The 22,463-nt window shown below is 53.8% G+C and overlaps 1 protein-coding gene across 1 annotated transcript; it reads right to left on the bottom strand.

Moving 5' to 3' along the window:
* Positions 1 to 991: 991 nt before the first annotated feature.
* Positions 992 to 20,587, bottom strand: LOC132814280 (zinc finger protein 135-like). The gene is made up of 2 exons (XM_060823465.1): positions 20,519 to 20,587; positions 992 to 4,974 (listed from the first exon to the last, which is right to left on the bottom strand). The coding sequence occupies exon 2, from the start codon at positions 4,942 to 4,944 to the stop codon at positions 3,655 to 3,657; it is 1,290 nt and encodes a 429-aa protein (XP_060679448.1). The 5' UTR covers positions 4,945 to 4,974; positions 20,519 to 20,587; the 3' UTR covers positions 992 to 3,654.
* Positions 20,588 to 22,463: the final 1,876 nt, after the last annotated feature.

Here is a 22,463-nt window from a genome sequence, read left to right as displayed (position 1 = left end):
AAGGCCCCCTGGGAGAGACGGATTCATAACCCTATCATAGCACTTAGCGGAAATTAAATGAATAAACTAAGACTGGTCTGAAGAGACCACGATAACATCCATGTAGTGTTTTGACTTTCCATAAAACACTCAGCTGATTCACAGACTGGCGACAGTGTAACGATCATATCACCAGACGAGGAGAAAGTGAGGACTGCAGATCAGAGCTGAAAAATGCGTTGCTGGAAAAATGCAGCAGGTCAGGCAGCATCCGAGGAGCAGGAGAGTCGACGTTTCGGGCATGAGCCCTTCTAGAAGAGAGCTTCTTCAAGGAAGGCGTCCTTGCAAGAGGATTCGCAGTAGGTTAAAATCTTCGAGGAGAAAGTGAGGACTTGCAGATGCTGGAGATCAGAGCTGAAAAATGTGTTGCTGGAAAAACGCAGCAGGTCAGGCAGCATCCAGGAAGCAGGAGAATCGACATTTCGGGCATGAGCCCTTCAAACTATCACCAGACTAGCATACCAAAGACTGGGGTGTTAAATCCCATGGTCAGATTTCAATTCAATAAGAATCTCGCCCTGGCGTTGACCACGTAGCCATCAGTTGACCTAAATGGCACCGGAATGGGGAGAGAAAGATTGTGTCACGAGGGATGGTTCTTTGGATTAAACAAAATTTTAAACCCAGATTCTGGATGACTGAACTTTACTCTCGATTATTATTTTAAGAAGCCATCATTGATGACCTGGACAGAAAGAACTCTTTGTCACATTAACCCAGTCTGGCCCAAAGGTGAGTCCAGACCCACAGCAAAGGGGGCTGACTCTGAAATGGTTCCCAGCACCTCACCCAGTCCAAAGGGTAGGTAGGGACAGGCATCTAGCACTGCACATCACCAGTGACACACACATCCCACTGAGGTATTCTGTCGGGTGGGGATTAGGGGGGAGTTTCTGACTGAGCGGGGAAGGAACTCGTAGCTTCGTTTCATCCTCCTCGAAGACACAAGCCATTCTCTCTTTATCTCATGTTTAATAGGTTTTCCAGATGTTCTACAGTCAGAAAACGCAGCACAATCTTACTTTAGATAGAGACACAAGACTAAACAATCGGTTTAATGCTCAGGAATACATATTTCTTTTTGAAAAACCCACATTGTGAGACACAGACTTGCCGGACGCCTCTCTGGAGCTATTCTCAATCTCGGATTCGATCATTTCAGCTCAAGGCTGGTTCCTCGTTGGGGTCAGATACTGCTAGCAGCCGAAACACTGGCAGCACGTGTCACTGCCTGGCCCCAGCATTTACCATCCCGTCCCTAGTTGCCCCCCCTTGAGGTGGTGGGTGGGCTGCCCCCTTGTCCCGTGCTGGAGGGTGAGACCCACCGTCTCCCTCAGGGAGGGAGCTCCAGGATTCAGCCCCAGGAAGGAACGGGCCCAGTCGGGATGGGGAGGGGGGGTGAACACGCAGGAGGTGGGGGGCTGGTGTTCCTGTGTATCTGCCCCCCCCACCCCCTGTCCTCCAGGATGGATGTGGCCGTGGGGGGGTTTTGGGAAGGAGCCTTGGGGAGTGTCTGCAGGGCGTCCTGTAGAGGGTACACACTGCTGCGACAGACAGAATGTATACAGGAGGCCATTCACCCCATCATTTCTGGGCTGGCTCTTCAACAGAGTCTCGATGAGAGAGGTGCTGGAAAAGCGCAGCAGGTCAGGCAGCATCCGAGGAGCAGGAGAATTGACGTTTCGGGCATGAGCCCTTCTTCAGGAAGAGAGCAGACTCGGCCACCCCCAACCCCCCCAGCCTAAACCCCCAGCTTTTGACCCAGGAGGCCTTTGGAATCGCTTGCCTTTGAAGCTAGGCTCCGCGTTGCTGGGTCCGGTTTCTGGGCCAGGCCATCAGCCCCGTTGGGTCACGTCAAAACATTTCATTCACTCCATTAGTCCCCCTCCTCATCCTCGACTCACTCAATCGTTAACTAACGCCCCCGCACTTGGATAGCAGCCCGGAGGAGGGAGGGGCTGAATGGCCTCCTGTTCCTGGGTAACAGCCCGGAGGAGGGAGGGGCTGAATGGCCTCCTGTTCAGCCCACACTGCACTGAGGTATCTACAAACCACAGTCTTCACCTCACCCCCCCCCGCCTCACTGTCTCCATGCTCCCCATCCCATATCTCTGACCTTATTGCCTGGCCTCCCCACCCATTCCCGGACAGACCCCCTTGTCGGGATTTGCCCCTCCTGTCCCACTCATCCCCACCCATTCCCGGACAGACCCCCTTTTCGGGATTTGCCCCTCCTATCCCACTCATCTCCACCCATTCCCGGACAGACCCCCTTGTCGGGATTTGCCCCTCCTATCCCACTCATCCCCACCCATTCCCAGACAGACCTCCTTGTCGGGATTTGCCCCTCCTATCCCACTCATCCCCACCCATTCCCGGACAGACCCCCTTGTCGGGACTTGCCCCTCCTGTCCCACCAAGCCAAGAGCTAACAAGACAGGAGGGGCTGGCAGGAAAGCAGGATGCTTTAGTGCACAGGAGCACCTCCCACAGGTCGGGGGGGTAACTGCAGGACGGAGGGCTGGGTGAAGAGGTGGCGCCCCCCACAGGTCAGGTGGGTAACTGCAGGATGGGGGGCTGGGTGAAGAGAGGGCTTCTCCCACAGGTCACAGGGGGTAACTGCAGGATGGGGGGCTGGGTGAAGAGAGGGCTCCTCCCACAGGTCAGGTGGGTAACTGCAGGATGGGGGGCTGGGTGAAGAGGTGGCGCCTCGCACAGGTCAGGGGGATAACTGCAGGATGGAGGGCTGGGTGAAGAGGTGGCGCCCCCTACAGGTCAGGGGGGTAACTGCAGGATGGAGGGCTAGGTGAAGAGGTGGCGCCCCCCACAGGTCACAGGGGTAACTGCAGGATGGAGGGCTGTGTGAAGAGGTGGTGCCCCCTACAGGTCACAGGGGTAACTGCAGGATAGAGGGCTGGGTGAAGAGGTGGCTACCCCCACAGGTCACAGGGGTAACTGCAGGATGGAGGGCTGGGTGAAGAGGTGGCGCCCCCTACAGGTCAGGGGGGTAACTGCAGGATGGAGGGCCGGGTGAAGAGGTGGCGCCTCCCACAGGTCAGGAAGGTAACTGCAGGATGGAGGGCTGGGTGAAGACGTGGCGCCCCCCACAGGTCACAGGGGTAACTGCAGGATGGAGGGCTGGGTGAAGAGGTGGCGCCCCCCACAGGTCACAGGGGTAACTGCAGGATGGAGGGCTGGGTGAAGAAGTGGCGCCCCCCACAGGTCACAGGGGTAACTGCAGGATGGAGGGCTGGGTGAAGAGGTGGCGCCCCCTACAGGTCAGGGGGGTAACTGCAGGATGGAGGGCCGGGTGAAGAGGTGGCGCCTCCCACAGGTCAGGAAGGTAACTGCAGGATGGAGGGCTGGGTGAAGAGGTGGCGCCCCCCACAGGTCACAGGGGTAACTGCAGGATGGAGGGCTGGGTGAAGAGGTGGCGCCCCCCACAGGTCACAGGGGTAACTGCAGGATGGAGGGCTGGGTGAAGAAGTGGCGCCCCCCACAGGTCACAGGGGTAACTGCAGGATGGAAGGCTGGGTGAAGAGGTGGCGCCCCCCACAGGTCACAGGGGTAACTGCAGGATGGAGGGCTGGGTGAAGAAGTGGCGCCCCCGACAGGTCAGAGGTGGAGCCGCCGGTGGGTTTGCAGGTTGGCCGACTGTCGGAAGCACTTGCCGCAGACGGGGCAGGGGAAGGGGCGCTCGCGGGTGTGCACCCGGCGGTGGTTCAGCAGCGAGGAGGCACAGATGAAGCGCCGGGGGCAGACTGGGCACGCGTACGGCCTCTCGCCGGTGTGGACCCGCCGGTGGGTCTGCAGGATGGAGGGCTGGGTGAAGCGGCGCGGGCAGACCGGGCAGGGGTAGGGCCTCTCGCCGCTGTGCACCCGCCGGTGGGTGGCCAGCTCCCGGGCGCTCTTGAAGCGCTTGGGGCACTCGGGGCAGGGGAAGGGCCGGTCGTCGGAGTGGACCCGCTGGTGGGCCAGCAGGCTGGAGGACCGGGCGAAGCGCTTGGCGCACAGGGAGCAGGCGAAGGGCCGCTCGCCGGTGTGGGTGCGGCGGTGCGCCTGCAGGTTCCGAGCCTGGCGGAAGCGCTCGCCGCACACCCCGCACGGGTAGGGACGCTCCTCGGAGTGGACCTGCCGGTGCACCTTCAGCTCCTTGGAGCTCTTGAAGCGCTTCTGACAGAGCTCGCAGGGGAAGGGCCGCTCGTCCGAGTGGACGCCGGCGTGGGCGGTCAGGCTGGAGGAGCGGGCAAAGGCCTTGCCGCACAGCGAGCAGGCGAAGGGCCGCTCGCCGGTGTGCGCCCGCTGGTGGGCCAGCAGCACTGCCAGCTGGGTGAAGCCCTTGCCGCAGACACCGCAGGGGAACGGGCGCTCACCCTGGTGCAGCCGCTGGTGGATCCGCAGCTCCTTCTCACTCTTGAAGCGGCGCTGGCACCCGTCGCACGGGTACGGCCGCTCGTCCGAGTGCACCCGCTGGTGGGCGGCCAGGCTGGAGGAGCGGGTGAAGCCCTTGCCGCAGAGCGGGCAGGCGAAGGGCCGCTCGCCAGTGTGCACCCGCTGGTGGGTCAGCAGGTTGGAGGAGTACAGGAAGCCCTTGCCGCAGGCTGAGCAGATGAAGGGCCGCTCCCGGGTGTGGCTGCGCCGGTGGATGGCCAGCTCCGAGGGGTAGTTGAAGGCCCGGGCGCAGTCCCCACACGGGTACGGCCGCTCCCCGTCCCGACGGCACCGGTGCCGTGCCATGTTGGAGGCCCGGCGGAAACCCAGGCCGCAGCCTGGGCACGAGAAGGGCTTGTCGACTCCGGCCTTGGGCACGGGAGCGGGCGCCGGGACGTCGGGATTGACCACCAGCACGGACCCCAGGCCCTGCCCAGACGTCTCCTCCGATGCTGGTGTCTGCACGTCCTCCATCGTGGATATCCGGCGAGGGCAGCCTCAGACCTGAGGGGGAGAGACAGAGGCAGAGGACATCAGCAAACCGGTACGAGAATTCCACCCCTCCATTCCGCCCCCCACCCCATATCCCAGCGGGCAGCCCAGAGCAGGGTCACTTGGCTGGTCCTGGGGGACGGACGGACTTTCTGATGAGGGAGAGAGTTGGGGCCTGGTCTCGCTGGGGAGTTTAGAAGAACGAGAGACGAGATTGAGGCCCAGTGGGTAAGGCCTGAAACGTCCCGCTCCTCGGACGCAGCCTGACCTGTTGTATTTTTCCAGCGCCACACTCTCGACTCAAATCTACAGCATCTGCGGCCCTCCCTTTCACATGAGGTGACCTAATGACGTGTCAGGGATGTACAGGTTAGGGTGGATTGGCCATGCTAAATTACCCATAGTGCCCAGGAATGTGAAGGTAAGGGTGGATTGGCCATGCTAAATTACCCATAGTGCCTAGGGATGTGCAGGTTAGGGTGGATTGGCCATGCTAAATTACCCATAGTGCCCAGGGATGTGCAGGTTAGGGTGGATTGGCCCTGCTAAATTACCCATAGTGCCCAAGCATATGCAGGTTAGGGTGGAATGGCCATGCTAAATTACCCATTGTGCCCAGGGATGTGTAGGTCAGGGTGGATTGGCCGGGCTAAATTACCCATAGTGCCCAGGGATGTGCAGGTTAGGATGGATTGGCCGGGCTAAATTACCCATAGTGCCGAGGGATGTGCAGGTTAGGGTGGATTGGCCATGCGAAATTACCCATAGTGCCCAAGCATATGCAGGTTAGGGTGGATTGGCCATGCTAAATTACCCATAGTGCTCAGGGATGTGTAGGTTAGGGTGGATTGGCCGTGCTAAATTACCCATAGTGCCCAGGGATGTGCAGGTTAGGGTGGATTGGCCATGCTAAATTACCTATAGTGCTCAGGGATGTGCAAGTTAGGGTGGATTGGCCATGCTAAATTACCCATATTGCCCAGGGGTGTGCAGGTTAGGGTGGATTGGCCATGCTAAATTACCCATAGTGCCCAGGGATGTGCAGGTTAGGATGGATTGGCCATGCTAAATTACGCATAGTGCCCAGGGATGTGCAGGTTAGGATGGATTGGCCGGGCTAAATTACCCATAGTGCCCAGGGATGTGCAGGTTAGGGTGGATTGGCCATGCTAAATCACCCATAGTGCCCAAGCATATGCAGGTTAGGGTGGATTGGCCATGCTAAATTACCCATAGTGCCCAGGGATGTGTAGGTTAGGGTGGATTGGCCGTGCTAAATTACCCATAGTGCCCAGGGATGTGCAGGTTAGGGTGGATTGGCCATGCTAAATTACCCATAGTGCCTAGGGATGTGTAGGTTAGGGTGGATTGGCCATGCTAAATTACCCATAGTGCCCAGGGATGTGCAGGTTAGGGTGGATTGGCCCTGCTAAATTACCCATAGTGCCCAAGCATATGCAGGTTAGGGTGGAATGGCCATGCTAAATTACCCATTGTGCCCAGGGATGTGTAGGTCAGGGTGGATTGGCCGGGCTAAATTACCCATAGTGCCCAGGGATGTGCAGGATAGGATGGATTGGCCGGGCTAAATTACCCATAGTGCCGAGGGATGTGCAGGTTAGGGTGGATTGGCCATGCGAAATTACCCATAGTGCCCAAGCATATGCAGGTTAGGGTGGATTGGCCATGCTAAATTACCCATAGTGCTCAGGGATGTGTAGGTTAGGGTGGATTGGCCGTGCTAAATTACCCATAGTGCCCAGGGATGTGCAGGTTAGGGTGGATTGGCCATGCTAAATTACCTATAGTGCTCAGGGATGTGCAAGTTAGGGTGGATTGGCCATGCTAAATTACCCATATTGCCCAGGGGTGTGCAGGTTAGGGTGGATTGGCCATGCTAAATTACCCATAGTGCCCAGGGATGTGCAGGTTAGGATGGATTGGCCATGCTAAATTACGCATAGTGCCCAGGGATGTGCAGGTTAGGATGGATTGGCCGGGCTAAATTACCCATAGTGCCCAGGGATGTGCAGGTTAGGGTGGATTGGCCATGCTAAATCACCCATAGTGCCCAAGCATATGCAGGTTAGGGTGGATTGGCCATGCTAAATTACCCATAGTGCCCAGGGATGTGTAGGTTAGGGTGGATTGGCCGTGCTAAATTACCCATAGTGCCCAGGGATGTGCAGGTTAGGGTGGATTGGCCATGCTAAATTACCCATAGTGCCTAGGGATGTGCAAGTTAGGGTGGATTGGCCGTGCTAAATTACCCATATTGCCCAGGGATGTGCAGGTTAGGGTGGATTGGCCGTGCTAAATTCCCCATAGTGCCCAGGGATGTGCAGGTTAGGGTGGATTGGCCGTGCTAAATTACCCATAGTGCCCAGGGATGGGCAGGTTAGGGTGTATTGGCCATGCGAAATTACCCATAGTGCCCAAGCATATGCAAGTTAGGGTGGATTGGCCATGCTAAATTACCCATAGTGCCCAGAGATGTGTAGGTTAGGGTGGATTGGCCGTGCTAAATTACCCATAGTGCCCAGGGATGTGCAGGTTAGGGTGGATAGGCCATGCTAAATTACCCATAGTGCCCAGGGATGTGCAGGTTAGGATGGATTGGCCGGGCTAAATTACCCATAGTGCCCAGGGATGTGCAGGTTAGGGTGGATTGGCCGTGCGAAATTACCCATAGTGCCCAAGCATATGCAGGTTAGGGTGGATTGGCCGGGCTAAATTACCCATAGTGCCCAGGGATGTGCGGGTTAGGGTGGATTGGCCGTGCTAAATTACCCATAGTGCCCAGGGATGTGCAGGTTAGGGTGGACTGGCCATGCTAGATTACCCATAGTGCCCAGGGATGTGCAAGTTAGGATGGATTGGCCATGCTAAATTCCCCATAGTGCCCAGGGATGTGCAGGTTAGGGTGGATTGGCCATGCTAAATTACCCATAGGGCCCAAGGATGTGCAGGTTAGGGTGGATTGGCCCTGCTAAATTACCCATAGTGCCCAGGGATGTGCAGGTTAGGGTGGATAGGCCATGCTAAATTACCCATAGTGCCCAGGGATGTGCAGGTTAGGATGGATTGGCCGGGTTAAATTACCCATAGTGCCCAGGGATGTGCAGGTTAGGGTGGATTGGCCATGCGAAATTACCCATAGTGCCCAGGGATGTGCAGGTTAGGATGGATTGGCCGGGTTAAATTACCCATAGTGCCCAAGCATATGCAGGTTAGGGTGGATTGGCCATGCTAAATTACTCATAGTGCCCAGGGATGTGTAGGTTAGGGTGGATTGGCCATGCTAAATTACCCGTAGTGCCCAGGGATGTGCAGGTTAGGGTGGACTGGCCGTGCTAAATTACCTATAGTGCCCAGCGATGTGCAGGTTAGGGTGGACTGGCCGTGCTAAATTACCCATAGTGCCCAGGGATGTGCAGGTTAGGGTGGACTGGCCATGCTAGATTACCCATAGTGCCCAGGGATGTGCAGGTTAGGGTGGATTGGCCATGCTAAATTACCCATAGTGCCCAGGGATGTGCAGGTTAGGGTGGATTGGCTGCGCTAAATTACCCATAGTGCCCAGGGATGTGCAGGTTAGGGTGGATTGGCGGTGTTAAATTACCCATAGTGCTCAGGGATGTGCAGGTTAGGGTGGATTGGCCATGCTAAACTACCCATAGTGCCCAGGGATGTGCAGGTTAGGGTGGATTGGCCGTGCTAAATTACCCATAGTGCTCAGGGATGTGCAGGTTAGGGTGGATTGGCGGTGTTAAATTACCCATAGTGCCCAGGGATGTGCAGGTTAGGGTGGATTGGCCATGCTAAATTACCCATAGTGCCCAGGGATGTGCAGGTTAGGGTGGATTGGCTGCGCTAAATTACCCATAGTGCCCAGGGATGTGCAGGTTAGGGTGGATTGGCGGTGTTAAATTACCCATAGTGCTCAGGGATGTGCAGGTTAGGGTGGATTGGCCATGCTAAATTACCCATAGTGCCCAGGGATGTGCAGGTTAGGGTGGATTGGCCGTGCTAAATTACCCATAGTGCCCAGGGATGTGCAGGTTAGGGTGGATTGGCTGCGCTAAATTACCCATAGTGCCCAGGGATGTGCAGGTTAGGGTGGATTGGCGGTGTTAAATTACCCATAGTGCTCAGGGATGTGCAGGTTAGGGTGGATTGGCCATGCTAAATTACCCATAGTGCCCAGGGATGTGCAGGTTAAGGTGGATTGGCGGTGTTAAATTACCCATAGTGCCCAGGGATGTGCAGGTTAGGGTGGATTGGCCGTGCTAAATTACCCATAGTGTCCAGGGATGTGCAGGTTAGGGTGGATTGGCGGTGTTAAATTACCCATAGTGGCCAGGGATGTGCAGGTTAGGGTGGATTGGCCGTGCTAAATTACCCATAGTGCCCAGGGATGTGCAGGTTAGGGTGGATTGGCCGTGCTAAATTACCCATAGTGCCCAGGGATGTGCAGGTCAGGGTGGATTGGCGGTGTTAAATTACCCATAGTGCCCAGGGATGTGCAGGTCAGGGTGGATTGGCGGTGTTAAATTACCCATAGTGACCAGTGATTAGATTAGACTTAGATTAGATTAGACTTATAGTGTGGAAACAGGCCCTTCGGCCCAACAAGTCCACACCGACCCGCCGAAGCGCAACCCACCCATACCCGTACATTTACCCCTTACTTAACACTACAGGCAATTTAGCTTGGCCAATTCACCTGACCCGCACACCTTTGGACTGTGGGAGGAAACCGGAGCACCCGGAGGAAAACAACGCAGACACGGGGAGAACGTGCAAACTCCACACAGTCAGTCGCCTGAGGCTGGAACTGAACCCGGGTCTCTGACACTGTGAGGCAGCAGTGCTAACCACTGTGCCACCGTGCCGCCTGATGTGCAGGTTAGGGTGGATTGACCGTGCTAAATTACCCATAGTGCCCAGGGATGTGCAGGTTAGGGTGGATTGGCCGTGCTAAATTACCCATAGTGCCCAGGGATGTGCAGGTTAGGGTGGATAGCACATGCTAAATTAGCCATAGTGCCCAGGGATGGACAGGTTAGGGTGGATTGGACATGCTAAATTACCCATAGTGCCCAGGGATGTGCAGGTTAGGGTGGATTGGCCGTGCTAAATTACCCATAGTGCCCAGGGATGTGCGGGTTAGGGTGGATTGGCCATGCTACATTACCCATAGTGCCTCGGGATGTGTCAGTTAGGGTGGATTGGCCGTGCTAAATTAGCCATAGTGCCCAGGGATGGACAGGTTAGGGTGGATTGGACATGCTAAATTACCCATAGTGGCCAGGGATGTGCAGGTTAGGGTGGATAGCACATGCTAAATTACCCATAGTGCCCAGGGATGGACAGGTTAGGGTGGATTGGCCGTGTTAAATTACCCATAGTGACCAGGGATATGCAGGTTAGTGTGGATTGGCCATGCAAATTACCCATAGTGCCCAGGGATGCGCAGGTGAGGGTGGATTGGACATGCTAAATTACCCATAGTGCCCAAGGATATGCAGGTTAGGGTGGGTTGGCCATGCTAAATTACCCATAGTGCCCAGGGATCTGCAGGTCAGGATGGATAGAACATGCTAAATTACCATAGTGCCCAAGGATATGCAGGTTAGGGTGGTTTGGCCATGCTAAATTACCCATAGTGCCCAGGGATGGACTGGTTAGGGGGGATTGGCCGTGTAATATTAACCATAGTGCCCAGGGATGGACAGGTTAGGGTGGATTGGCTATGCTAAATTACCCATAGTGCCCAGGGATGTGCAGGTTAGGGTGAGTTGGCCGTGCTAAATTACCCAAAGTGCACTGGGTTGTGCAGGTTCCGGTGTATTGGCCGTGCTAAATTATCCATAGAGCCCAGGGATGTGAAGGTTAGGATGGATTGGCCATGCTAAATTATCCATAGTGTCCAGGGATGTGCAGGTCAGGGTGGATTGGCCATGCTAAATTACCCATAGTGCCCTGGAAGGCGTAGGTTCATGTGGATCGGCCATGCTAAATTACCCATAGTGCCCAGGGATGTGTAGGTTTGGGGGGATTGGCCATGCCAAAGTACCCATAGTGCCCAGGAATGTGTAGGTTATGGTGGATTGGCCATGCTAAATTACCCATAGTGCCCAGGGATGTGCAGGTTAGGGTGGATTGGCCGTGCTAAATTACCCATAGTGCCCAGGGATGTGCAGGTTAGGGAGGACAGGCCGTGCACAATTACCCATAGTGCCCAAGCTTGTGTAGGTTCGTGTGGACTGGCCGTGCTAAATGACCCATATTGCTCAGGGATGTGCCGATGAAGGGGATTGGCCATGGTAAATTACCCATAGTGCTCAGTGTTGTGTCGGTTGGGGTGGATTGGCCATGCTAAAAACCCATAGTGCCCAGGGTTGTGCAGGTTAGGGTAGATTTGCTATGCTAAATTACCCAAAGTGCACCATGCTCATTTACCAATAGTACCCAGGGTTGGTGTAGGTTAGGGTGGATTGGCCATGTGAAATTACCCATAGTGCACAGGAATGTGTCGGTCAGGGTGGATTGACCGTGCTAAATTACCCATAGTGCCCAGGGATGTGAAGTTTAGGGTGGATTGGCCATGCTAAATAACCCATAGTGCCCAGGGATATGTAGGTTAGGGTGGATTGGCCATGCTTAAATACCCAAAGTGTCCATGGATGTGCAGGTCAGGGTGGATTGGCCGTGCTAAATTACCCATAGTGCCCAGGGATGTGTAGGTTAGGGTGGATTGGCCATGCTAAATTACCCATAGTGCCCAGGGATGTACCGATTAGGGCTGATTGGCCATGCTAAAATACCCATAGTGTCCAAGTATGTGCAGGCTAGGGTGGATTGGCTATGCTAAATTACCCATTGTGCCCAGGGATGTGTTGGTTCTGGTTGAATTGGCCATGCTAAATTACCAATAGTGCCCAGGGATGTGTAGGTTAGGGTGGATTGGCCGTGCTAAATTACCCATAGTGCCCAGGGATGTGCAGGTTAAGGTGGATTGGCTGTGCTAAATTACCCATTGTGCCCAGGGATGTGCAGGTTAGGGTGGATTGGCCGTGCTAAATTACCCATAGTGCCCAGGGATGTGCAGGTTAGGGTGGATTGGCCATGCTAAATTACCCATAGTGCCCAGGGATGTGCAGGTTAGGGTGTATTGGCCATGCTAAATTCCCCATAGTACCCAGGGATGTGCAGGTTAGGGTGGATTGGCCATGCTAAATTACCCATAGTGCCCAGGGATGTGCAGGTTAGGGTGTATTGGCCATGCTAAATTCCCCATAGTACCCAGGGATGTGCAGGTTAGGGTGGATTGACCGTGCTAAATTACCCATAGTGTCCAGGGATGTACAGGTTAGGGTGGATTGACCGTGCTAAATTACCCATAGTGCCCAGGGATGTGCAGGTTAGGGTGGATTGGCCGTGATAAATTCCCATAGTGCCCAAGGATATGCAGGTTAGGGTGGGTTGGCCATGCTAAATTACCCATAGTGCCCAGGGTTGGACAGGTTAGGGGAGATTGGCCGTGTAATATTACCCATAGTGCCCAGGGATAGAAAGGTTAGGGTGGATTGGCTATGCTAAATTAACCATTGTGCCCAGGGATGTGCAGGTTAGGGTGAGTTGGCCGTGCTAAATTACCCAAAGTGCACTGGGTTGTGCAGGTTCCGGTGTATTGGCCGTGCTAAATTATCCATAGAGCCCAGGGATGTGAAGGTTAGGATGGATTGGCCATGCTAAATTATCCATAGTGTCCAGGGATGTGCAGGTCAGGGTGGATTGGCGGTGTTAAATTACCCATAGTGCCCAGGGATGTGCAGGTTAGGGTGGATTGGCCGTGCTAAATTACCCATAGTGCCCAGGGATGTGCAGGTTAGGGTGGATTGGCCGTGCTAAATTACCCATAGTGCCCAGGGATGTGCAGGTCAGGGTGGATTGGCGGTGTTAAATTACCCATAGTGCCCAGGGATGTGCAGGTCAGGGTGGATTGGCGGTGTTAAATTACCCATAGTGACCAGTGATTAGATTAGACTTAGATTAGATTAGACTTATAGTGTGGAAACAGGCCCTTCGGCCCAACAAGTCCACACCGACCCGCCGAAGCGCAACCCACCCATACCCGTACATTTACCCCTTACTTAACACTACAGGCAATTTAGCTTGGCCAATTCACCTGACCCGCACACCTTTGGACTGTGGGAGGAAACCGGAGCACCCGGAGGAAAACAACGCAGACACGGGGAGAACGTGCAAACTCCACACAGTCAGTCGCCTGAGGCTGGAACTGAACCCGGGTCTCTGACACTGTGAGGCAGCAGTGCTAACCACTGTGCCACCGTGCCGCCTGATGTGCAGGTTAGGGTGGATTGGCCGTGCTAAATTACCCATAGTGCCCAGGGATGTGCAGGTTAGGGAGGACAGGCCGTGCACAATTACCCATAGTGCCCAAGCTTGTGTAGGTTCGTGTGGACTGGCCGTGCTAAATGACCCATATTGCTCAGGGATGTGCAGATGAAGGGGATTGGCCATGGTAAATTACCCATAGTGCTCAGTGTTGTGTCGGTTGGGGTGGATTGGCCATGCTAAAAACCCATAGTGCCCAGGGTTGTGCAGGTTAGGGTGGATTGGCCATGCTAAATTACCCATAGTGCCCAGGTTGTGCAGGTTAGGGTAGATTTGCTATGCTAAATTACCCAAAGTGCACCATGCTCATTTACCAATAGTGCCCAGGGATATGTAGGTTAGGGTGGATTGGCCATGCTTAAATACCCAAAGTGTCCATGGATGTGCGGGTCAGGGTGGATTGGCCGTGCTAAATTACCCATAGTGCCCAGGGATATGTAGGTTAGGGTGGATTGGCCATGCTAAATTACCCATAGTGCCCAGGGATGTACCGATTAGGGCTGATTGGCCATGCTAAAATACCCATAGTGTCCAGGTATGTGCAGGCTAGGGTGGATTGGCTATGCTAAATTACCCATTGTGCCCAGGGATGTGTTGGTTCCGGTTGAATTGGCCATGCTAAATTACCCATAGTGCCCAGGGATGTGTAGGTTAGGGTGGATTGGCCGTGCTAAATTACCCATAGTGCCCAGGGATGTGCAGGTTAAGGTGGATTGGCTGTGCTAAATTACCCATTGTGCCCAGGGATGTGCAGGTTAGGGTGGATTGGCCGTGCTAAATTACCCATAGTGCCCAGGGATGTGCAGGTTAGGGTGGATTGGCCATGCTAAATTACCCATAGTGCTCAGGGATGTGAAGGTTAGGGTGGATTGGCCATGCTAAATTACCCATAGTGCCCAGGTTGTGCAGGTTAGGGTAGATTTGCTATGCTAAATTACCCAAAGTGCACCATGCTCATTTACCAATAGTACCCAGGGTTGGTGTAGGTTAGGGTGGATTGGCCATGTTAAATTACCCATAGTGCACAGGAATGTGTCGGTCAGGGTGGATTGGCCGTGCTAAATTACCCATAGTGCCCAGGGATGTGAAGGTTAGGGTGGATTGGCCATGCTAAATAACCCATAGTGCCCAGGGATGTGCAGGTTAGGGTGAGTTGGCCGTGCTAAATTACCCAAAGTGCACTGGGTTTTGCAGGTTCCGGTGTATTGGCCGTGCTAAATTATCCATAGAGCCCAGGGATGTGAAGGTTAGGATGGATTGGCCATGCTAAATTATCCATAGTGTCCAGGGATGTGCAGGTCAGGGTGGATTGGCCATGCTAAATTACCCATAGTGCCCTGGAAGGCGTAGGTTCATGTGGATCGGCCATGCTAAATTACCCATAGTGCCCAGGGATGTGTAGGTTTGGGGGGATTGGCCATGCCAAAGTACCCATAGTGCCCAGGAATGTGTAGGTTATGGTGGATTGGCCATGCTAAATTACCCATAGTGCCCAGGGATGTGCAGGTTAGGGTGGATTGGCCGTGCTAAATTACCCATAGTGCCCAGGGATGTGCAGGTTAGGGAGGACAGGCCGTGCACAATTACCCATAGTGCCCAAGCTTGTGTAGGTTCGTGTGGACTGGCCGTGCTAAATGACCCATATTGCTCAGGGATGTGCCGATGAAGGGGATTGGCCATGGTAAATTACCCATAGTGCTCAGTGTTGTGTCGGTTGGGGTGGATTGGCCATGCTAAAAACCCATAGTGCCCAGGGTTGTGCAGGTTAGGGTAGATTTGCTATGCTAAATTACCCAAAGTGCACCATGCTCATTTACCAATAGTACCCAGGGTTGGTGTAGGTTAGGGTGGATTGGCCATGTGAAATTACCCATAGTGCACAGGAATGTGTCGGTCAGGGTGGATTGACCGTGCTAAATTACCCATAGTGCCCAGGGATGTGAAGTTTAGGGTGGATTGGCCATGCTAAATAACCCATAGTGCCCAGGGATATGTAGGTTAGGGTGGATTGGCCATGCTTAAATACCCAAAGTGTCCATGGATGTGCAGGTCAGGGTGGATTGGCCGTGCTAAATTACCCATAGTGCCCAGGGATGTGTAGGTTAGGGTGGATTGGCCATGCTAAATTACCCATAGTGCCCAGGGATGTACCGATTAGGGCTGATTGGCCATGCTAAAATACCCATAGTGTCCAAGTATGTGCAGGCTAGGGTGGATTGGCTATGCTAAATTACCCATTGTGCCCAGGGATGTGTTGGTTCTGGTTGAATTGGCCATGCTAAATTACCAATAGTGCCCAGGGATGTGTAGGTTAGGGTGGATTGGCCGTGCTAAATTACCCATAGTGCCCAGGGATGTGCAGGTTAAGGTGGATTGGCTGTGCTAAATTACCCATTGTGCCCAGGGATGTGCAGGTTAGGGTGGATTGGCCGTGCTAAATTACCCATAGTGCCCAGGGATGTGCAGGTTAGGGTGGATTGGCCATGCTAAATTACCCATAGTGCCCAGGGATGTGCAGGTTAGGGTGTATTGGCCATGCTAAATTCCCCATAGTACCCAGGGATGTGCAGGTTAGGGTGGATTGGCCATGCTAAATTACCCATAGTGCCCAGGGATGTGCAGGTTAGGGTGTATTGGCCATGCTAAATTCCCCATAGTACCCAGGGATGTACAGGTTAGGGTGGATTGACCGTGCTAAATTACCCATAGTGCCCAGGGATGTGCAGGTTAGGGTGGATTGGCCATGCTAAATTACCCATAGTGCCCAGGGTTGGACAGGTTAGGGGAGATTGGCCGTGTAATATTACCCATAGTGCCCAGGGATAGAAAGGTTAGGGTGGATTGGCTATGCTAAATTAACCATTGTGCCCAGGGATGTGCAGGTTAGGGTGAGTTGGCCGTGCTAAATTACCCAAAGTGCACTGGGTTGTGCAGGTTCCGGTGTATTGGCCGTGCTAAATTACCCATAGTGCCCAGGGATGTGCAGGTTAGGGTGGATTGGCCGTGCTAAATTACCCATAGTGCCCAGGGATGTGCAGGTCAGGGTGGATTGGCGGTGTTAAATTACCCATAGTGCCCAGGGATGTGCAGGTCAGGGTGGATTGGCGGTGTTAAATTACCCATAGTGACCAGTGATTAGATTAGACTTAGATTAGATTAGACTTATAGTGTGGAAACAGGCCCTTCGGCCCAACAAGTCCACACCGACCCGCCGAAGCGCAACCCACCCATACCCGTACATTTACCCCTTACTTAACACTACAGGCAATTTAGCTTGGCCAATTCACCTGACCCGCACACCTTTGGACTGTGGGAGGAAACCGGAGCACCCGGAGGAAAACAACGCAGACACGGGGAGAACGTGCAAACTCCACACAGTCAGTCGCCTGAGGCTGGAACTGAACCCGGGTCTCTGACACTGTGAGGCAGCAGTGCTAACCACTGTGCCACCGTGCCGCCTGATGTGCAGGTTAGGGTGGATTGGCCGTGCTAAATTACCCATAGTGCCCAGGGATGTGCAGGTTAGGGAGGACAGGCCGTGCACAATTACCCATAGTGCCCAAGCTTGTGTAGGTTCGTGTGGACTGGCCGTGCTAAATGACCCATATTGCTCAGGGATGTGCAGATGAAGGGGATTGGCCATGGTAAATTACCCATAGTGCTCAGTGTTGTGTCGGTTGGGGTGGATTGGCCATGCTAAAAACCCATAGTGCCCAGGGTTGTGCAGGTTAGGGTGGATTGGCCATGCTAAATTACCCATAGTGCCCAGGTTGTGCAGGTTAGGGTAGATTTGCTATGCTAAATTACCCAAAGTGCACCATGCTCATTTACCAATAGTGCCCAGGGATATGTAGGTTAGGGTGGATTGGCCATGCTTAAATACCCAAAGTGTCCATGGATGTGCGGGTCAGGGTGGATTGGCCGTGCTAAATTACCCATAGTGCCCAGGGATATGTAGGTTAGGGTGGATTGGCCATGCTAAATTACCCATAGTGCCCAGGGATGTACCGATTAGGGCTGATTGGCCATGCTAAAATACCCATAGTGTCCAGGTATGTGCAGGCTAGGGTGGATTGGCTATGCTAAATTACCCATTGTGCCCAGGGATGTGTTGGTTCCGGTTGAATTGGCCATGCTAAATTACCCATAGTGCCCAGGGATGTGTAGGTTAGGGTGGATTGGCCGTGCTAAATTACCCATAGTGCCCAGGGATGTGCAGGTTAAGGTGGATTGGCTGTGCTAAATTACCCATTGTGCCCAGGGATGTGCAGGTTAGGGTAGATTGGCCGTGCTAAATTACCCATAGTGCCCAGGGATGTGCAGGTTAGGGTGGATTGGCCATGCTAAATTACCCATAGTGCTCAGGGATGTGAAGGTTAGGGTGGATTGGCCATGCTAAATTACCCATAGTGCCCAGGTTGTGCAGGTTAGGGTAGATTTGCTATGCTAAATTACCCAAAGTGCACCATGCTCATTTACCAATAGTACCCAGGGTTGGTGTAGGTTAGGGTGGATTGGCCATGTTAAATTACCCATAGTGCACAGGAATGTGTCGGTCAGGGTGGATTGGCCGTGCTAAATTACCCATAGTGCCCAGGGATGTGAAGGTTAGGGTGGATTGGCCATGCTAAATAACCCATAGTGCCCAGGGATATGTAGGTTAGGGTGGATTGGCCATGCTTAAATACCCAAAGTGTCCATGGATGTGCAGGTCAGGGTGGATTAGCCGTGCTAAATTACCCATCGTGCCCAGGGATGTGTAGGTTAGGGTGGATTGGCCATGCTAAATTACCCATAGTGCCCAGGGATGTACCGATTAGGGCTGATTGGCCATGCTAAAATACCCATAGTGTCCAAGAATGCGCAGGCTAGGGTGGATTGGCTATGCTAAATTACCCATTGTGCCCAGGGATGTGTTGGTTCAGGTTGAATGGGCCATGCTAAATTACCCATAGTGCCCAGGGATGTGTAGGTTAGGGTGGATTGGCCGTGCTAAATTACCCATAGTGCCCAGGGATGTGCAGGTTAAGGTGGATTGGCTGTGCTAAATTACCCATTGTGCCCAGGGATGTGCAGGTTAGGGTGGATTGGCCGTGCTAAATTACCCATAGTGCCCAGGGATGTGCAGGTTAGGGTGGATTGGCCATGCTAAATTACCCATAGTGCTCAGGGATGTGAAGGTTAGGGTGGATTGGCCATGCTAAATTACCCATAGTGCCCAGGTTGTGCAGGTTAGGGTAGATTTGCTATGCTAAATTACCCAAAGTGCACCATGCTCATTTACCAATAGTACCCAGGGTTGGTGTAGGTTAGGGTGGATTGGCCATGTTAAATTACCCATAGTGCACAGGAATGTGTCGGTCAGGGTGGATTGGCCGTGCTAAATTACCCATAGTGCCCAGGGATGTGAAGGTTAGGGTGGATTGGCCATGCTAAATAACCCATAGTGCCCAGGGATATGTAGGTTAGGGTGGATTGGCCATGCTTAAATACCCAAAGTGTCCATGGATGTGCAGGTCAGGGTGGATTAGCCGTGCTAAATTACCCATCGTGCCCAGGGATGTGTAGGTTAGGGTGGATTGGCCATGCTAAATTACCCATAGTGCCCAGGGATGTACCGATTAGGGCTGATTGGCCATGCTAAAATACCCATAGTGTCCAAGAATGCGCAGGCTAGGGTGGATTGGCTATGCTAAATTACCCATTGTGCCCAGGGATGTGTTGGTTCAGGTTGAATGGGCCATGCTAAATTACCCATAGTGCCCAGGGATGTGTAGGTTAGGGTGGATTGGCCGTGCTAAATTACCCATAGTGCCCAGGGATGTGCAGGTTAAGGTGGATTGGCTGTGCTAAATTACCCATTGTGCCCAGGGATGTGCAGGTTAGGGTGGATTGGCCGTGCTAAATTACCCATAGTGCCCAGGGATGTACATGTTAGGGTGGATTGGCCATGCTAAATTACCCATAGTGCCCAGGGATGTGCAGGTTAGGGTGGATTGGCCATGCTAAATTACCCATAGTTCCCAGGGATGTGTAGGTTAGGGTGGATTGGCCGTGCTAAATTACCCATAGTGCCCAGGGATGTACAGGTTAGGGTGGATTGGCCATGCTAAATTACCCATAGTGCCCAGGGATGTGTAGGTTAGGGTGGATTGGCCGTGCTAAATTACCCATAGTGCCCAGGGATGTGCAGGTTAGGGTGGACTGGCCATGCTAAATTACCCATAGTGCCCAGGGATGTGTAGGTTAGGGTGGACTGGCCATGCTAAATTACCCATAGTGCCCAGGGATGTGCAGGTTAGGGTGGATTGGCCGTGCTAAATTACCCATAGTGCCCAGGGATGTGCAGGTTAGGGTGGATTGGCCGCGCTAAATTACCCATAGTGCCCAGGGATGTGCAGGTTAGGGTGGATTGGCCATGCTAAATTACCCATAGTGCCCAGGGATGTGCAGGTTAGGGTGGATTGGCCATGCTAAATTACCCATAGTGCCCAGGGATGTGCAGGTTAGGGTGGATTGGCCATGCTAAATTACCCATAGTGCTCAGGGATGTGCAGGTGAGATGCATCAGTTGGGTGGTGGGGGTGGTGCACTGGGCTGTTTGCCCAATGGACCTGCTTCCGCTCTGCCGGAATTCTAATCACCTACCTCCACCCCTCCCCCTCCTCCAGGTCAAGACCCCAACCCAGTGGCCGCCTCTACCCAGACCACCCCGCGCGGCTGAAACTGCCCTATTGTCCCCAACACCCACGGGAGGTTTAAGCGCAGGCGCACTGCCGGCACCCAGCAGGGTTTGGTGGTAAATCGGACGAAATACGCGTGCTCCGTGCCGGCAGCGGTGACCCCACGCGCAGGCGCCTCGCCGGCACGGCCGTCAGCCACGCAGACTCCGTGGACACCTCACGCCCCCCCGTCGCTGGCCTCAGATCTGCGCGGGCGCAGTGCGGACCCTCACCAGGCAAACGGTCAACTCCCCCTCCCCCCTCCTTGTTCCGTCGGTAACGGATCCCGTCTGCCGACAATAACCATCGCCTTCCCCACCCCCAACGCCCCCACGACACCTAAGCCGCCGGTGAACAGTGATTGTCGGTGAGTGGACGTCAGGGAGCTCCGATCGCGGTGTAATACAAACCGGCGAATGTCCGTTCGCTTTTCGCTCGAGCGGGCGGCGCCTGGTGCGTCTCCTCCTCCCCCTCCCCCCACCCACCCACCCCCGGAGACCACGTGACCCGACTCTGATTGATGGCAGCCCCTCCGACCAATCAGGAGCCCGTCCCGTCTCGGAGGACTCCTGGTCCTCCAGCCAACGGGTGAGCGCGGTGTGCAAGGGGCGGTGCCGGGGTGCGCGGAATGAAGCCTCCGACCAATGGGGGCACTCGGGGTTAGGGGGCGGTGCCTGGAGGACCAAGGAGTCATCCAACTAATGGGGGGGTGTGGCCGGGACTCTGCATATACTGCCCGTGGCCGGAGGGGGAGCTCGTGTTACCCTGAGGGAGACAGTAAGGATATAGGGAGCTTGGTGAGGACTATATACCATAATGTACTGTATATATGCAGAGGGAAGGGCTCACTGAGTATGTTATATTTGTTCTTATATATTATATATTAGTATGCACACACACACATGCAGAGGAAGCTACAGCTAGCACCTTCTATCCTGTGTGCGTGTGTTATACTGAGGGAGACTGTAAGGATATAGGGAGCTTGGTGAGCACTATATACCATAATGTACAGTATATATGCAGAGGGAAGGGCTCACTGAGCATGTTATATTTATTCTTATATATTATAGATCAGTATGCACACACACATATACACACAGAGGAAGCTACAGCCAGCACCTTCTATTCTGTGTGCGTGTGTTATACTGAGGGAGCTGTCATAATCTCATTCCAAGCATGTGTCAGTGTCCACACATTTGGAGCAACAATCATCCCATTAAAGGAATCTCGCACTGGCCACTCGGTGTCCCTCTGCCTTTCGATCCATTCAGGGCTGGGCTGCTTGCGGGCACAGCTCCCCTTGTTGCCTGCCCTCTCAGCAGCCTCAATCCGCTCACTGGGCAAAACAAAACCTCTCCACCTTAGCCCTTTGGATAATACTCACTGACCCTCAGCCCACGCTGCGCTCTGGGGCTGTGGGATACACATGGAATTCTCCCCCCCGGATGAGAGGGGGAATTACAGGAGTTAAATCAATGGCTGGAGAGGTGGTGTAATGTTCGGGGATCTTGGATCTGTTCTGGGACTGAAAAATGTAAAAAGTGAGGTCTGCAGATGCTGGAGATCAGAGCTGAAAATGTGTTGCTAGTTAAAGCGCAGCAGGTCAGGCAGCATCCAAGGAACAGGAAATTCGACGTTTCGGGCAAAAGCCCTTCATCAGGAATGAGGAGGACTGGAAAATCACGAACGTAACTGTCCTGTTTAAGAAGAGAACAAGGCAAAAGATGGGAGATTATAGCCTGACCTCAGTCGTTGGTAAGATTTCGGAGTTCGTTGTCGAGGATGAGATTTCTGAATACGTGGATGGTGGGATAGGGCAGAGTCAGCATGGTTTCATCAGGGACAGGCCACGCCTGACAAACCTGCTCAAATTCTTGGAGGGAGTAATGAGCAAGGAGAGTCAATAGATGTTATCTACTTGGAGTTCAAGAAGCGTTTTGACAAGGTGCCACACAGGAGTAAGGTCAGGGCCCACGGTGTTCGAGGCAAGGTGCTAACATGGACAGAACCTTGGCAGAGTGGGGATATAAGGGTCCTTCTCAGGAATGGCAGCCTGTGACAAGGGGTGTTCCTCAGGGTCCAGCGTTGGGACCACAACTTTGCACTTTATACATTAACGATGCAAATGAAGGGACAGAAGGTGTCCGGGCTATGTTGGCAGACAGTACAAAGAGGGACAGTTAGCACTGGGGAGGGTGCAGGAGGATTTGGACAGGATGGGAGAGGGGACAAAGAAGTGGCAGATGGAGTATAACGTGGGAAAGTGTGAGGTCATGTACTTTGGGCAGAAGTGGAGGGCCACAAGGATCGGTGCTAGGCCCTCTATTTTTTGTCATCTATATAAATGATTTGGAT

The sequence above is a fragment of the Hemiscyllium ocellatum genome, unplaced genomic scaffold (assembly GCF_020745735.1).
Source record: "Hemiscyllium ocellatum isolate sHemOce1 unplaced genomic scaffold, sHemOce1.pat.X.cur. scaffold_783_pat_ctg1, whole genome shotgun sequence".
NCBI classification, from domain to species: Eukaryota; Metazoa; Chordata; class Chondrichthyes; order Orectolobiformes; family Hemiscylliidae; genus Hemiscyllium; species Hemiscyllium ocellatum.
The sequence above is the reverse complement of the archived record's forward strand: the minus strand, read 5'-3'. Positions and strand labels throughout refer to the sequence as shown.

Excerpts from the sequence above, each read along its gene's own strand:
- LOC132814280 (XM_060823465.1), bottom strand. The coding sequence starts at position 4,944 with ATGGAGGACGTGCAGACACCAGCATCGGAGGAGACGTCTGGGCAGGGC.